General features: G+C 53.9%; 1 protein-coding gene across 3 annotated transcripts in view; it reads right to left on the bottom strand.

The window, feature by feature from the left end:
• Positions 1 to 9,824, bottom strand: part of ABCA3 (ATP binding cassette subfamily A member 3) — a 31,568-nt gene extending 21,744 nt beyond the window's left edge. The window contains exons 1-5 of one of the 3 annotated variants that reach the window (XM_086854186.1): positions 9,736 to 9,824; positions 4,912 to 5,012; positions 1,774 to 2,038; positions 1,021 to 1,148; positions 743 to 908 (exon numbers count right to left, since the gene is read on the bottom strand). In XM_086854186.1, the coding sequence (XP_086710312.1) occupies positions 743 to 908; positions 1,021 to 1,148; positions 1,774 to 2,038; positions 4,912 to 5,012; positions 9,736 to 9,814 (739 nt within the window). In that variant the 5' untranslated portion in view covers positions 9,815 to 9,824. Of the gene's footprint in view, positions 1 to 742; positions 909 to 1,020; positions 1,149 to 1,773; positions 2,039 to 4,911; positions 5,013 to 5,237; positions 5,462 to 8,018; positions 8,925 to 9,735 lie in introns of those variants that run through there. The other 2 variants (XM_023936433.2, XM_086854187.1) reach the window with 2 other exon arrangements.
• Between the last annotated feature and the right edge of the window lie 5,842 nt (positions 9,825 to 15,666).

The following is a 15,666-nucleotide window of genomic DNA, read 5'->3' as shown; positions in this document are numbered from 1 at the left end:
CACTGGGCAGTTTGGATCGTGAAATAAAATTTCCATTAAAAATCGAAATGGGAAAAAAATTAAATTTTAAAGTGATTCATGCACATTAAAATTTATTCCTATCCAGCCCTGCTCAGCGGAGGTGACCAGAGGCCAAGCAGTGCCCATGAAGTCACAGGATAAAATTTAAATAAAGGATTGCTCTAATGAATGTAACAAAATTGTAAATATAGTCCAATTATATCTAAGAAATAAATAATGATTCAACAAAATAAAGACATAAGAATTAATATAAAAATAAATATTAAGCCTATCTACCATTAATAATTAAATATTTATTATAACATATTTAACACCTTAGTATTTAAATATTAATTTAAAATTGTATCACTACTTGATGAATTGTATATATATGTATATATATAAATATGTATATATATGTATATATAAAACTGAATGTAAACATCTATACAAACACATAACCACTTAACTATTTATCTATCCATAAAGATATATATGTCAATTTAAAAATTTTAATATCTATATAAATATTTAATCTCTTGTTTTTCTATAAAATAAATACATACTTTAAGAATTGTTTGTCTTATACAGAAATAAACTTAATACTGGTATAAATATAAATCGATACTTCATTATAATTAACTGAATTTAATAATTTCTTTTAAATGAACCTGTTTCTTGAAAAGCTCAGAGCCTGCCAGGTGCTGTAGGAAGGTGACCCCATGTCCTCGGCCGTGCTCACCTGGTGTCCCCCCATCAGCAAACTTGGCCTCGCGGGGCCCGGGCAACTGGAAGAGCGGGAAGAGGTAACTGGTGTGCCAATCCCGGTCCAGGTTGGGGTTCAGCCCCGTCTGCTCGCTCCGCGGGGCGTTCCTCGGGCTGTACTTGAAGCGCAGCTCATACTCCACCTGCAAGGAGCACGCTGAGGGTCACAGGGGGCTGGGACAGATGGTAGTGACACCTGGGTGACACCTGGGTGACACCTGGGCAGGAGACGCTGTGCCCACCTCCCCTCCTCACCTGGAGGGGCAGCGGGGCCGAGCTGTGCGGGAAGCGGTGCCGGAACACGACGGCGGCCAGCACGCTGCCCGAGCGGTTGTCCAGCCTGACGTACTCCTCGAAGTCCCGCTCCGAGGGGAAGCCCTGAGCTGTGGAGGGGAAAGCAGGGAGATGCAGGGATGGGGCAGGGCAATGCACCATGCATTGGTGCTCAGCCATCAGCAGGAGCATCGCTGGGCCCAGGACGGGAGAGATGTGCTTGTGCCTGCTGTCAGACATGGGGGAGTTACACAGGATGCTGCCCTGTATCCTGGGCATGCAGACATTTTTCCTCCTTGAGAGTAGGAGTCAGCATTCCCACAGAAAATCCTAACAGTTTGGAATACCAAGTGCTAAAATTTTCTCTGCCAGAAGATTCCAAAAATACTGTTTCACACGGAAGCGCTGCCACCTTCCGTAACTGTTTTAGGGTGATATTTTTCTAGATGGAAACTGCAATAAAATGAGACCAAAAGGCAACCCAAAATCCTGTCATTTTAGTGGGAAAAAAAATTAAAATCAAACGATAACCTTGAAGTTCAGAAAAAAATGGTATTCCGGGAGCATGAGGATTTAGAATCAGTCATGGAATGGTTTGGGCTGGAACGGACACGAAAGACCATCCAGTTCCAAGACCCTGCCATGGGCAGGGACACCTTCCACTGGAGAAGGCTGCTCAGAGTAAGGATTCACAGCGATTTCTGGGGCAGGAGGGGCAGCCCCAGCCCTGCTCACCTCTGATGTTGATGGGCAGAGCTTTCTCCACCGCCTCGGCGATGCTCCGGACGGCGCTGCTGTTGGAGGGGACATAGGCCAGCTCCCAGGGGTTGCTGGCATGCTGGGAAGAGAAGAAGCTGGGCAGGTCATCCACAGACTCAGGGGGGTAGAGGGTGGCGTTGGGGTGGCTGACGGAGTGCACGCGGTGCCGCAGCGCGATCAGGATGGCGGCAAACAGCAGCGGCAGGCAAACCTCGATCAGCGTCACCAGGATCTGCCGCTTCTGCGGGGCAGGGCAAACATACAAATATGATGGGGGTAAGGATATAAAATATATTATGTATCTATATGTACACAGACATCTAGATATCTACCTTAGGTGTGTATCTGTATACAGATACCTATCCATATATAGTACACTCACTCTCTCTCTCTCCCCCCCTCAAGAGATAAAAAAAGAAGATGCAAATACAGAAGGTAGATGAGCACAGTCACCAGGTTCAGGGCATGAGAACATCAAGGAGTGTTCTCAATACATTCTTGTATTCTACAGGGTTTCACAACCTGGGTTTTTCCAGAGGCCAGGAATGACACTCCACTGGTTCCCACACTCTTCAGGACTCTCCAGCCAAGGTGTCCCCTACCCAAAGCACTGCTCCAGCTCAAACCAACTTCCATCAGAGCCTTCCTCACCACACTGCTGGGGTGAATAACCTAGGCCGGTCCTTTGCTCCTTCCTTGTGCCCTGGGGCTCTGCCTCGTGCAGCAACACTGCTGGAACCAATGCAACCTTTCCTGCTGGAGCTGAGTTGCTCCAGGCAGCTGGACATGAGATCTGCATCCCAGGATGGGGCCCAGCAGAGCCTCTGGCTACAGGACAGCTGCAGCACAGCAAGCACACCCATGGGCATACCCAAGCCACTACTGCACTACACACAGTGGCTCATTTCCTTTTTTTTTAATTGAGGTTCAAGCAACTGGAGAATGAACTCAAGCGCTGCACTCTGGAGCTTCATCCAATTCCCCAGGGCTACCTGTCCTGTACAATGCCCCCACCAACACAGGTTCATTAGCATCCAACCCAGGTCAATTAGCATTTCAAACTGATGTCCCAGGGGAACTATGATCATCTGTGCAACCTGGTCTAGTGGAAAGTATCCCTGCCTACAGCAGGGCAGTGGGATGGATGGTCCTTTCCAGCCCAAACCATTCTGAGACTCTGTGATTTCTTCCTGCAAACTGAGCTGCCTTCACCCTAGGCCAGGCTCAAAAGCAGCACAGCACACTCAGCCTCAGCCACAGCAGTGACAGCTCAGAGATGTCCCTGGCCACAGGGGTTCATGGCTGCTCACTCAGAGCACGTGCCTGAAGCAGCAGCAGCAGCATTAACCTTTTCTGAGGCCTCTGGCTAATTTGGCTTCACAAAACCTGGGGATTTTCCACCCTTCCCTTTGCCAGGCTGGAAAGAGGAGCACCACTAGGAAAGAGGAGAAGCAAGAGCTTTAGTCTCACAACTTTGCTGTCTCAGCAACTGGATTTTATCCAGCAGCCAGGGGGAAGGCTCAGGTAGGCAGAGTCTCTGGAGAAGGTAGAGAGCCCTGAGCACAGCCTGGATATCCTGGGAAGAGAGATAGCCCTGCAGGAGCCAGGGTGAATGGGATCTTGGGCAGTATGTCAGGAGATGATACAGGGATTACAATTTCCCTGGCTCTCAGCACCCACTGCCAAAACCCAAAACACCTCTTGGGGCTTCCCTTGGGAGGAACAGTCTGCTCCAGCCACAGCCAGCCCCGGCAGCATAGGCAGGAAGCAGCAGCCGTGGGCAGGCAGGGAAAAAGGAGCTTTCCCAAAGCCATGCTCATAAAAGCCAACGCTGCAGATGTCTGATGAGTTTACAATGCAGCCCTGGCATCCCAGCTGCCTCCTGCTGATTTACTACTGTACTAAACCTCTCCCTATCTCCTGGGCTGCCTCCAGAACAGCTCTCTGCCTCCCTGAACTTGCAGGCTCATACACATTCACCAGCCCTGCAGCAGAAGCTATTCAAGCGCTGTATTCCAGAGGTGACAGGGATACTCATCCATAATCACCACCTCTGCTGACTGGAGCAGCTCTGGAGTGCCACGTGTGCCAGCACCCATCCTCCAGCGGGGTGGGGCTGACTTGGGAGCTCTGTGTCTGTATCAGGAACAGGACTTTTAGCTGTATCCCAGCACAGTAGACCCGAGTCAGCTTGTGGCCTTAGAAAACACGCTGAGATGTGTGCCCACCCTGAAGCACACCCAGAAAACAACGCTTTTCCTCTGCAGAGGGGATGGAGGATACTCCCAGCTGCAAATCAGCCCTGCTGCCAGTCCCTCTCATCCCTTCCAAGCCCTGCTCCCCGTTCTGTGCCTGCTGGAAGGCCGGGTGCAGCCAGCACTTCCCTCTTCCTTTGGTTTATTTTTACAGCAACGCTGTGCTGAGCTGCAGATGGGTAATTGAAAGGGCAAAGCCAGGCTGCAGCCACCCCTGCTCCCTCCTCTTCCCCTGCACTCTGCCAGGGCTGGCCCCGGGTCCCAGCGGAGCCACAGCATCCGCCCAGGAACACCCGCATGCTGCTTAAAGAGGCTGCAGCCTCGGCCAGCACCAGCCAGGACCTGCCAGCCCTGGGGTTCCCAAATCCCTCAGCACCACCCAGCTGCCACAGTGGGAGGTGGGCTGGCAGTGGGTGCCAGGGGTCTAACATTTTAAAGACCCCTAAAAGCTGCTCCTGAGAGTGGTAGAAAACAATGGAGGAAAAAAACCCCAGGGCCCCAGTGGGTTTTGGAGGCACCGGCACTTCCAGAGGAGGCTGTGCAATGAGACAGCTCCAAAAACCCCACTGTCACACGAGTGGGGTGTGGGTTACCCTGCCCCAGGAGAACCGCAGCTGAGCTCATTGCCAGAGGGCAGGAGGGGGATGCTGGGGACAAGGAAACTGAGTAGCTAGCACAGCCCATAAGGTCACACAGCCCAGCACAAAAGACACCACGTGCACAAATAACCTGTTCTCCTCCTAGAGATGCCCTGTGTCCACAGAGGAGGTTTCCTGGAGGAGCCAGAGGATGGGCAAGCTCTGATGTACCCCCATTTAGCAGTGTCAGAAGCAGCCCCCCGTGCACGGTGCCAGCCTACCTGCAGGATGTAGTTCTTCCAGAGCAGCAGCCTAAACTGCCTGAGCACAACCATCCTCCCATCAGAAGGGGCCCAGTGCCGCCACCACGCTCCACAGGACCCTGGAGGAGAGGAGAGAGACATGAGTGCCAGGTGCTGCTGAAACTGGGCAGCAGGAGGGCAGCAGCCCACACCCCATCCAGGGGCTCTCTGCTTCCAGCCTGGTGCCACAGCAGCTGCCTTGACCCCAGACAGGGCAAAATAACCATAGTGTTCCTTCTCCTAAGAGCCCCTGGTTTCTGGCATGGCTATTCCCAGAGATGGAAGCTGCTGTTTCGATATTCAACCTGGGTCCTTCCTAGCAGCAGACAGGAACAGCTTTCCTCGAGCTGCAGGAGCACAGGGTTACAGAACTGCAAACACCAGCCCCAGGAAGGCTGTCCAACCCCTGACAGCCCATTATTCTGCGATGGGTGAAGATTCCAAGTTGTGCCTCCACCTCCTGCCCTGTGAAGGGTTGGTTCTGCAACACTGCCGGTGCTTTCCCAGCAGAAACTCTGCTCGGAGAGGCGAGGATGTGAAAAGGGCAGGGAAGCACAAGGGAAGGTCGGTGCTTGAGGACAATCCCCCTCTGCCTCCTCCCCCTCTCGGGAAGCATCCGCCATCGCTTCAAGTTGTTTGTGTCTCCATTTGCAGTGGCATTTCCTGACGGAGCACTGCTGTCCCACCAGGACACAGGCTGGGATTTTGGGCTTGCAGGGTGGCATGGAGAAGGAAGGGGCAGCCCTGGCACAAGCAGAGCCTCCTGCCCACGCTGCTGGACTCCCAGCAGCTCCCCCCGAGCAGTGCCAGCCTCTAAACACGGCAAATCCCAACGGGATCACAGTGGGCAGCTGCCGGGGTCAGCTCCAAGCTGGTGCTCTTTGGAGCACCAGCTCCAGTGCCTGGCAGCACTGAAAGCTCTCAAGGGGACATGGATGGGCACAAAACTCACAGCAGATGCTCCACAGCACATTCTCCAGCCCTGGGTGGGATGGTATCAGCTCCTTGGGTGCACCCAGCAACCTCAGCAGGGCTTTCAGGGTGCCACACCAAGGCAAGGGGAGGCTGCTGGCCCAGCCTGCCGACCTTGGCTCCCGGGCTGGTGCCGGGGAACGCGCACAGCGAGCACGGCTCCGGTGGCAACAGGGCTGCAGCAAGAGCAACCTGAGACTCATGCAGGGCTGCAGGCACCAGAGCAATGCTCACCTGCCTCACCTGCTCTCTGCCACCAGCTCCTCGAGCCCTCCAGGAGTCTTCTCCAGCCTTGGGACACACCTTCCAGCCCCAACTCTAAACCCAGGAGCCTTCTCCTGCCCTGGCACACACCTTCCCAGGCTCAACCCTAAACCCAGATGTGTCCTCAGAGCACAAAAAAACCCACAGTCTCTTTGCCACTCCGTGCACAGAAGACAGATTCCCACAACGTCGGGGACATCTGTGTTCAAGGATCTGTCTCCAGGCAGGAAAAAGAAGAAGAGATCTTATGCTTCAGCCCAGAAAAGTCCATCAGAAGCCCTGCCCAGAGCAAGCAGGAAAGGAATAGCAATGGAGACTTGGCAAAGGCACCTTCAAGCGCCTCACAAAGTGCCATGTCTCCAGCTGACCTCTGGTCCACACGTGGCCAAGCAGAACAGTCCATGCTGTGCCACAGCATCCCTTAGCAGGTCCCCCAGGCCCCACACACACGTACCCCATACAGCAGCATCTGAAACACCCCCAAATAAGCCCCCCACCCCAAAGCAGAAACCTTTGTCATGCACCCCTTTGAAGGAATCCAGAGCAAACCAAGGGAATCAAAGTTGTGGCTCACTTTAAAGAGGACAAATGCTGCAGGTCAGGCAGGAGCAGGCTGCTGCCCTCGTAGAAATCCCAAATCCTGCTAGCCCTGCCGCACCCTCAAACTCAGGCTGCCCCCCCGACCGCCCCCACGGGTCCTACAGTTGCTGCTGGGAAAATGTCAAGCAGCTCTTGGGTAACGCAAACACTATGCAAAGACTGAAAACTCCATTATTGCCAATGAATATTTTCCAAGTTTTTAAGTGTTCCAAGAAGACTCGTTCTGGACCTTTCGCTTGCTGGAGATGAGAGGAGGAAGAAGCTAAGTTACAAAAGATCTTAATGGATTTTAGAGCAAAAATGGTTTTCCAGGCTCTGGCATCCAAAACATGTTTTTTTCCAACCCAAAAGAGAAAACCTGTTTTGGGTGGTTCTGCCTGGATCAGCCCTGAGATGTCCATGACCAGAGGCAGCTCAGGCAGGGCCCAGCACCCATGTCTGGGCCAATCTTCAGCAGAAAGGGAGGACAGAGTGCCACAGGTTGATGATGACCTCAGAGGCACCAAGGTGCCTCACAGGAGGACATGGGCAGCATGTTGGGCTGTCCCCACCAGGGATGGATCTGGGAGAAAAGAGAGGCCACCACCACCAGCTTCTAGGAGAACAACTCAGTTCCTCTCCCTGCTCTCTGCATCTTACCAAGGCAGGAGGAAGGGTCTCCTGAGTACGTGAGTGTGGACACACCCTGGCCATCCCCAGGGAAGTCAGTGAGGAAGGAAACATTGCTGCTTGCCCACAGCTTGCATGAGTGAATAGGAGACTGGTTCTCACCACCTGGTCTCCAGCAGGCCCTACAGCAGTACTAAGCTGTGCTGGATAACGTGGTGGCACCAGCTGCCAGCCTGGACCAGAGCTGTTTTGCGGGTGGATTTACATGAGGACAGGCTGAGGATCGGCAGGGATCAAGGCCAGAGCATCCCACCTCCTGACCCACTTCCATGCTGCCTCACTGCCGGGGGGTGGCTGTGCCCGGCCACCGCCTCAGCAGAAAGGGCCGAGCAAAGGCCACGTGCTCCCGGGAGCTGGCAGTTATTTTAGAGCACACACCGCATTTCTGCTCTTCTGATGTCCTGTTCCCATAGAAACCAGCCTGGAAATGGCAGACGTTGCCTTTTTTAATATAAACCCTGCATGTCTTCCTGCCGGTTGACACAGACACCGTGTCATCCCTACAAGATGAGCTGCCAGGTGCCTGCACCTCCACAGCTGTGCTGAGGAGCACGTGGTGCCTGGGTGGTGGCATCACACACCTGGTGAGGGCTCTCAGTTCCTGGGTACTTTCTCCACTGGCACTGGATCGGGAAATTTCACAGTGTCTGTGTTGGAAATTAAGCAGCCACAGCAGGGCAAGGACTTCTTACGGCCACTGTTTTCAGGAAGAGCGAGTGATTTCCGAGGTGGGTGCGTCCAGAAAGTTCCAGGTCCTGCAAAGAGCAACCAGGGCCAGCAGCCACCAGACCAGACATGAGTGTTCAGTGACACACAGCTCTCGCTGCTGAGATGTTTTCACCTTCTCAGTGTTCACAGAGATTTGGGAGTCACGACACAGCCAGATCATAAAAACCTCACCTTGGTTGTGCAAACAGTAATAAAACTTTCTAAGAGGCTGTAAAGGCTGGTGGGGTGCTGCAGGGACCAGTGATCTCACAGCCCTCTTCAAACCCAGCAACCAGTGCCGGACAGATATGTGTGTCTGGGCTTGACCCAGACAGGAACTTCAGGCCTTGAAATAGAGAAGAGAGCTGGGCTGGATCCTGTTTGCAGAATGAGGGGTTGGCTCGTGCCCAGCTGCTGCCCTGCAGTGGGAGTGGGCTGGTGGGCACAGGGAGCCTGATGGGCTCCATGGTTGTGTCTGTAACTGCCTTTGTGCTGGGGGCAGCAGCACGAGAGGGGGGACAAACCTGCTGCAAGAACTGCTCAACCCCTCTGCATTAAAAACAGCATCGCTGGTTTGCCCAGCGAGTTTGCAATTGCCCAAAAAACGACAAACTGCAAACTCACTGGCCTCATGGATTTAGCAAGAACAAGGTCTGGAGCCCAACACACGGGTTTCTCATGGAGCCTTGTACAACCCTGCTCCTACCCTGCAGTTGCTCAGTTGTGGGGCAGGACAGGCCACCCGGGCAGCTGTGAACAGAGGACAGGGAGATCCTTTCTGCTTCTACCTGGTTTTGAACACTTCCAGGGATGGGGACTCCAGTACTGTCCTAGGAAGTCTGTTCCAGTGTCTGACCATCCCTTCCACGAAGAAATTTTCCCAATATCCAACCTAAACCTGAAGCTGTTTTCACTTGTTCCCACGGAGCAGAGTCTGCCCCCCACCTGGCTACACCCTCGTGTCAGGGAGTTGTGGACTGAGAAGGTCCCTCCTGAGCGTCCTTTTGCCCAGGCTGAGCTCCCCCAGCTCCTCCTCATTAGGTTTGTGCTCCAGACCCTTCCCCAGCTCCGTTCCTTTCCCTGGACGCGCTCCAGCCCGTCAAGGTCTGTCTTGGCATGAGAGACTTTCTCCCACGAGCCAGGGCCCCGGGGCTCGGAGGGGCCGGCAGATGTCCCCTCAGTGCCCGCAGCCCCGTGTCCGTTCCCCGGCAGGGAGGGGTGGCCCGAGCTCCCCCGGGATGCCGGCGGCTCCCAGCGGGGCGCAGCCCCCGCGGCTGCCGGAGCGCGGCCGAGCATCCCCGGCGGAGCCGCCTGCACCCCGCGCCTCCATCCGCCGCAGCCTACGGGGGAAGCGACCCGCGCGGGCCCGCGCAAAGGCCGGCACCGAGCCCGAGCAGCGCCGGAGCGCGGAGGCGGCAGCGGGAGGAGCCGGACAAGGGCCCCGGCGCTGCCGCAGCTCCGGGCGGGGCCGCCCGCCGACCGGCCGAGAAACCGCGGCCCCACGCATCCCCCGCCGCGCCCGATCCCCCGCTCCTGCTGCCATCACCCCGGCGCCCATCGCCCCCTGTGCCGGTGCCCCCGCTCACTCACCGGGCCGGGCAGCTCCGGCTGCGGCTCCAGCTCCGTCCGGCCCCGCCCGCGCCCGCCGCGGGAGCGCGGCACTGCGCATGCGCCGGGAGGGGGCGGGACCGGGGCGGGACCGGGACAGGGTGAGAAAGTGTGTGAGTGTTCATGTGTGAGTGTTCATGTGTGAGTGTGTGTGTGTGTTTATCAGTGTTCATGTGTGAGTGTTCGTGTGTGAGTGTGTGTGAGTGTGAGTGTGTGTTTATCAGTGTTCATGTGTGAGTGTTCATGTGTGAGTGTGTGAGTGTTCATGAATGTGAGTGTGAGTGTGTGTGTTTATCAGTGTTCGTGTGTGAGTGTGTGAGTGTTCATGAATGTGAGTGTGTGTGTTTGTCTGTGTGTGTTTATCTGTGTGTGAGTGTTTATGTGTGTGTGTGAGTGTGTATCTCTGTGTGTCTGTGTGTGTGTGTTCATGTGTGAGTGTTCATGTGTGAGTGTGTGTGTGTGTGAGTGTGTGTTTATCAGTGTTTGTGTGTGAGTGTTCATGAATGTGAGTGTGAGTGTGTGTGTTTGTCTGTGTGTGAGTGTTCGTGTGTGTGTGTGTGTTTATCTGTGTGTGAGTGTTCATGTGTGTGTATGAGTGTTTGTGTGTGTGTGAGTTTAGCTGTGTGAGAGTGTGTGAGTGTTTATCTGTGTGTATGTGTGTGTGAGTATGTGTGTGAGAGTGTGTGAGTGTTCATCGGTGTGTTCATCCGTGTGTGTCTGTGTTCATCCATGTGTGTGTGAGTGTTCATCTCTGTGTGTGTTCATCGGCGTGTGTGTTAATCGGTGTGTTCATGTGTGTGAGTGTTCATCTGTGTGTTCATCCATGTGTGTTCATCCATGTGTGTGCATGTCTGTGTGTGTGGGTACATACATACATACACGCGCGTGTGTCTGTGTGTGTGTACACACGTCTGTGCACGTGTGTGTGTGTCAGTGTGTGCCCCATCCATGTGTGCATGCCCTGCGTGTATTACTGTGAAGCTGTCTGTGAGGTTGTGTGTGTACACACCGCTCTGGGTGTGAATTCTCACTGTGTGCACACGCACCCCTGGGCATTGTGTGCACCGGTGTGTACACAGGGCATTGTGCACCTGTGTGTGCCCCAGGCACTGCACATGTGCCAGGTGCATGTGGCTGTGTGCACCTGTGACACTGTGTGAGTGCAGAGCTGGGTGTTGCACAACTGTGTGTGCATGCACTGGGTGTTGCACATGTGCCAGGTGTGGGACACACACATTCACATGTGTCCACTTGGACGTCTGAGTGTGTTCAAAGGGTCTTGTGTGTGTAGGGCTGTGTGTGTGTGTGTGTGTGTGTAGGGCTGTGTGAGTGTGTGTAGGGCTCTGTGTGTGTGTGTGTAGGGCTCTGTGTGTGTGTGTGTAGGGCTCTGTGTGTGTGTGTGTAGGGCTGTGTGTGTGTGTGTGTAGGGCTGTGTGTGTGTGTGTGTGTGTGTAGGGCTCTGTGTGTGTGTGTAGGGCTGTGTGTGTGTGTAGGGCTGTGTGTGTGTGTAGGGCTGTGTGTGTGTGTAGGGCTGTGTGTGTGTGTGTGTAGGGCTGTGTGTGTGTGTGTGTAGGGGGGTGTGTGTGTGTGTAGGGCTGTGTGTGTGTGTGTGTGTAGGGCTGTGTGTGTGTGTATAGGGCTGTGTGTGTGTGTGTGTGTAGGGCTCTGTGTGTGTGTGTGTAGGGCTCTGTGTGTGTGTGTAGGGCTCTGTGTGTGTGTGTGTAGGGCTGTGTGTGTGTAGGGCTGTGTGTGTGTGTGTGTGTAGGGCTGTGTGTGTGTGTGTAGGGCTGTGTGTGTGTGTGTGTGTGTGTAGGGCTCTGTGTGTGTGTGTGTGTGTGTGTGTGTGTAGGGCTGTGTGTGTGTGTAGGACTCTGTGTGTGTGTGTGTAGGGCTGTGTGTGTGTGCAAGGGGCCGTGTGTGTACGTGACAGGAGCTCACACACACTGTGGGGGCAGTGCCTGGGAGTGGCTGTGGTGGTTCCCAGTGCAGGGGCAGTGTTGCTGTGTCCGTCTGTCCATCCACCCCACTCCCCAAGAGCCGCACTCCCTGCCGGGCCCTGCCCTGGTGCTGTTTGTTGGAAGCAGGTGCCAGCTCCCGTGTGTGGGAATGCAGCACTCGCAGGCCACTCCAGGGGTCAAGTGGAATGTTCCAGATAAGGATGAAAGTGCCGGTGGAGTGGGGTTGCAGGTGCTGGTGTTGCCCTGCCCTGCCCGCTGCCTGCCAAGCTGGCAGGAGAAGGTGCTGCTGGTGCTGAGAACACCAAAGTGGGGAAAGTTTGCACAGTGTGGGCAGAGGGAGGAGGAAGAGAAGGGTGGGGAAAGGGGACTGCAACGGGGACAAGGACAACCGTGGCTTGAGGGAACTCTACTGAACAAGGGACATGGGGTACCCCTTGGGCAGCTGTCTGGTGCTGTGAGTGCTGGGGGGGATTTGGGGTGTCCCAGTGAACCCAGCCCACCCCAGGCCGTGAGAGGCAGGAAGGAAGCAGGGCAGCCCCCAGCCACTGCCTTTTCCCACATGATAAATAGAAGGAATTCAGGCATTAAAACAGGCTGCTGAGAGAAGTGTGGAGTCCCTGAAAGTGTTCAAAAATCATATAGATGTGAAACTTGGGGAGATGTTTTAGTGGTGACCTTAGCAGCACTGGAAGAACAGCTGGACTTGATCTCAGAGAGCTTTTTCAGTCTAAATGATTCTGTAATTCTACGATTCTATAATTTTTTGTGGCCTTCATGTAGCTGAACGCCACAGTGATGGCTTTGAGTATGACTGCTTTGGAAACTGTTTCTCTGTGATCTTGGGGATTTGCTGCTTGCTGGACTCTCTGGCGCTGGGAGAGGAGGAAAAGAACTGAGAAGCAGGGCAGGGGTGAAGGTGTCTGGGTATAGGAGCAGGAATCAGCAGCATTGGTGTTAAGATGAGGCTTGTACAAACAGAGTGGCACTCGTGACTGCACTGCTGGGATCCCCTGAGCTGGGAGACTCCACTCTCCACCTTTGTTCCTGGCCGTGGCCAAAGCTGAATTTTGGCTCCCCGGGGTACCTGGAGCAAGTCACAGCTGTGGGTCTGGCCCCAGGTGGGGTGCTTGCATTTGAAGTTGTGACTGGCCTGTGCCCAGATCCCATCTCCCACTGGGCTGCACTGGAAGAGGCCTGGACCCAGTGCCCATCTTCAGAGCTGCAGCTGGGAGCCCTGATCCTGCCCTCCCCCAGCTGGTTCCAGACACCAGAGGAACTGAAGTTGTCTCCCATGGGTGACTGAGCAGCCACCAGACCACAGCAAAGCTTCCCTGCTCACCCTCACGTCCTTAGCGGCACACAGCAAAGTTCATTACAGTGCTCAGAGGCAGGAAGGAGCTGCCTGGCTCAGAGCTGTTATCCCTCAGCAGAGCCACACGAGCATTTTGAGATGTGGATGATGCAGGCTGGCCAGGCATGGGGACGGCACGTGCCTTCCCTCCAAACATGGCCTGGCTGAGGGCTCGTCCTCTCCCTGTTTGCCTTCCCCCTTTGTGTGTCACCCTTCTGCAAGGCATCCTGCTGTGGCCACCTTGGGAATGGTGTGGTGTTGCCCAGCATCTGCGTCATCACGGGGCCCCTGGCCCTGTCTCAGGTGGTGCCAGCAGCCAGCTGAGTAGTCATAGGTAACTGTGGGCCCAGGGAGGATCTGGGACAGTCACTGCCTGCGGTGACACGCTGGAGCCTCATGCCAGCCTGGGCTGAGCCACCTGTCCACACCCCTGCTCAAGCCTGGGTTTGATCCTCCCCAATTACAGCTGCTCCAGTTCTCCCCGTGACCTTCCCTGTTGCCTCACACAGTGTCTTTCTGTGCCTGCCTTTGAAGGAAGCTGAGCCATTAGATCAAAACAAAAATCTTGCCAAAGAAAGTATTTACAGGCTCCTCATGGAGGAGAACAGAAGACAGGAGATGTTGCAATGAGGTGCAGTGGCATTGTAGTAACTCAGCTCACACCCAAGGCTGGGAGTGTGCAGGAGAGTCAGCAGGAACACGGAAGAAACCCAGAAAAAGGCAGGATCAGGCAGTAAGGAATCGAGCAGTGGGGATCAGGCATAGAGGAGGCAGCAGGGACAGCAGGGATTAGGCAGTGGGGAAGCACTTGCCTGGGGGATGTTCCTCTCTGACCTCTCACATCAGCCTCTGGAAAGAAGAACCAGCCCCTGTACCAAACTTGTCAACCCTGCTCCTGCTGCCGGCACCTGTGTCCCTGAGATCATGGCTCAAGCTGTTCTCCACCACCTTTCCTTGTTGGCTATTGTCACCCCCATCTCCCATGGAGTTATTCCCAAGGGGCAGCCCCATCCTGTCAGCAGCAGTGGGGACATCCATCCTGCTGCTTCAGACCATCTGCCTTCAGAAACCCCAGCCCTGCTCACTCCATATATGGTTTCAAGGTTTAACTTCTGTTGAAGGTGCTGGCTGGCTCATTAAATCATCTTATCTCTGTCCATCAAGGACCTCCCCTTCCCCATCCAAACAACACCCAAAATGCAGGACAGGTTGGGATGGGGGCACTGGGTGGGGGGGATGTGTGCCACTTCCCATAGGTGTGCCAACACCCAAGACCTCTTAAAGCTGCTGGATTGGACCTGGCAATTTGGAGCTGAAAGGGTTCCAAGGCCTCTCCCAGGACTCTAGCATGGCTTCTCAAGAGGCATCACTTCAGGATCCAAGAGGTGTGTAAATGAAAAGGAACAGCCTCATTTCATTGAGAGGTTAACTGGCAGCTTTGGGCATCCTGTCAAGCTGAAAGATCTCTGCCAGCGCTGAAATCCAGTAAGTCATGTGTTTGGGCTGCTGGCAGTGTACTGGGAAGCCAAGGGTGAGATAAAGAAGACATAACTAAGCTGGCACCAAGGAAGCTCCTGTGGGGGGGAACAGGGATCTTTCTATTACCACCCCAGCTGTCTGTGCTTCCCCAGAGGGCACAGCAGCACAGACTTGAGAGTTGGACTCAATGATCTTTGTGGGTCCCTTCTCAGGATGTTCTGTGACTCTGTCAGAGCATCCTCAACACACAAAGGGCACAGGAAGACAGGTCTACTCCTAAAAATAAATACTTTTCCCTCTTCTGAGAGCAAGGGAGAGTTAAAAATTCATCTAACCCACTGCTTTAGAGGAAGCTGGAACAGATCAGGCAGTGCTGCAGGTTGCTGCCTATGGGGGTGGAATTTCAGCTTACAGATAAACCAGAGAAACTTGAGGGTAGAGGGAGCATCTCCAGGAGACTTAAGCCCTGGCTAAAGGAAAACAAAATTGGGGTGCAAACCCTTGAAATGAAACCCTGGGAGGGGTTTTAAATGATGGCTAATGGGTGAGATGGGTGGTCAGTGGCAACAGGGAATCATCCAGAGGTAAATCCTTCCCTGTGAGGGTGGTGAGGTCCTGGCACCTCTGAGGACCTGAGAGATGAAAGGTTCAAAGAACCAAAGCCTGACCTCAAGATCTGCTCTGTCCTGCTCTCCAGAGGCTCTCCAGGAGCCAGAGCCCTCTGCAGCCCAAAATCCAGACTGGTATTTGATGCCCGAGGTAAGAAAAAGAGAGCAAATTCCTGCTAAGACCAGGCAAAAGGTGCAATGCTGCAGACACAATCTCCTATGGAGTGACTGCAGGCACCCAGATTACCCTGCTGATGCAAATTACCGGTTATGAAATGGAGAAATTTGTTAATTATTTCTCTTTTCATCTATTCATTATGGGTTTCTTTTTTATTGCTAATTATTACTTTCAATACAGCACTAAGTAGCACTGTCTTCTCTGATATTGGCTTGTGACTTTTGAAATAAATCTTAAAGAATTGCCTTCTCCCACTATTTTTTGTCTGCCTTTCCCTATCACACTTATTTTCTCAGTTTTTCTTGTGTTTATGGGGTCTGACTTTTTAAAGCACCCTGT

Source organism: Cyanistes caeruleus, chromosome 17 (assembly GCF_971803275.1).
Source record: "Cyanistes caeruleus chromosome 17, bCyaCae1.hap1.1, whole genome shotgun sequence".
Classification (NCBI taxonomy): Eukaryota; Metazoa; Chordata; class Aves; order Passeriformes; family Paridae; genus Cyanistes; species Cyanistes caeruleus.
The sequence above is the reverse complement of the archived record's forward strand: the minus strand, read 5'-3'. Positions and strand labels throughout refer to the sequence as shown.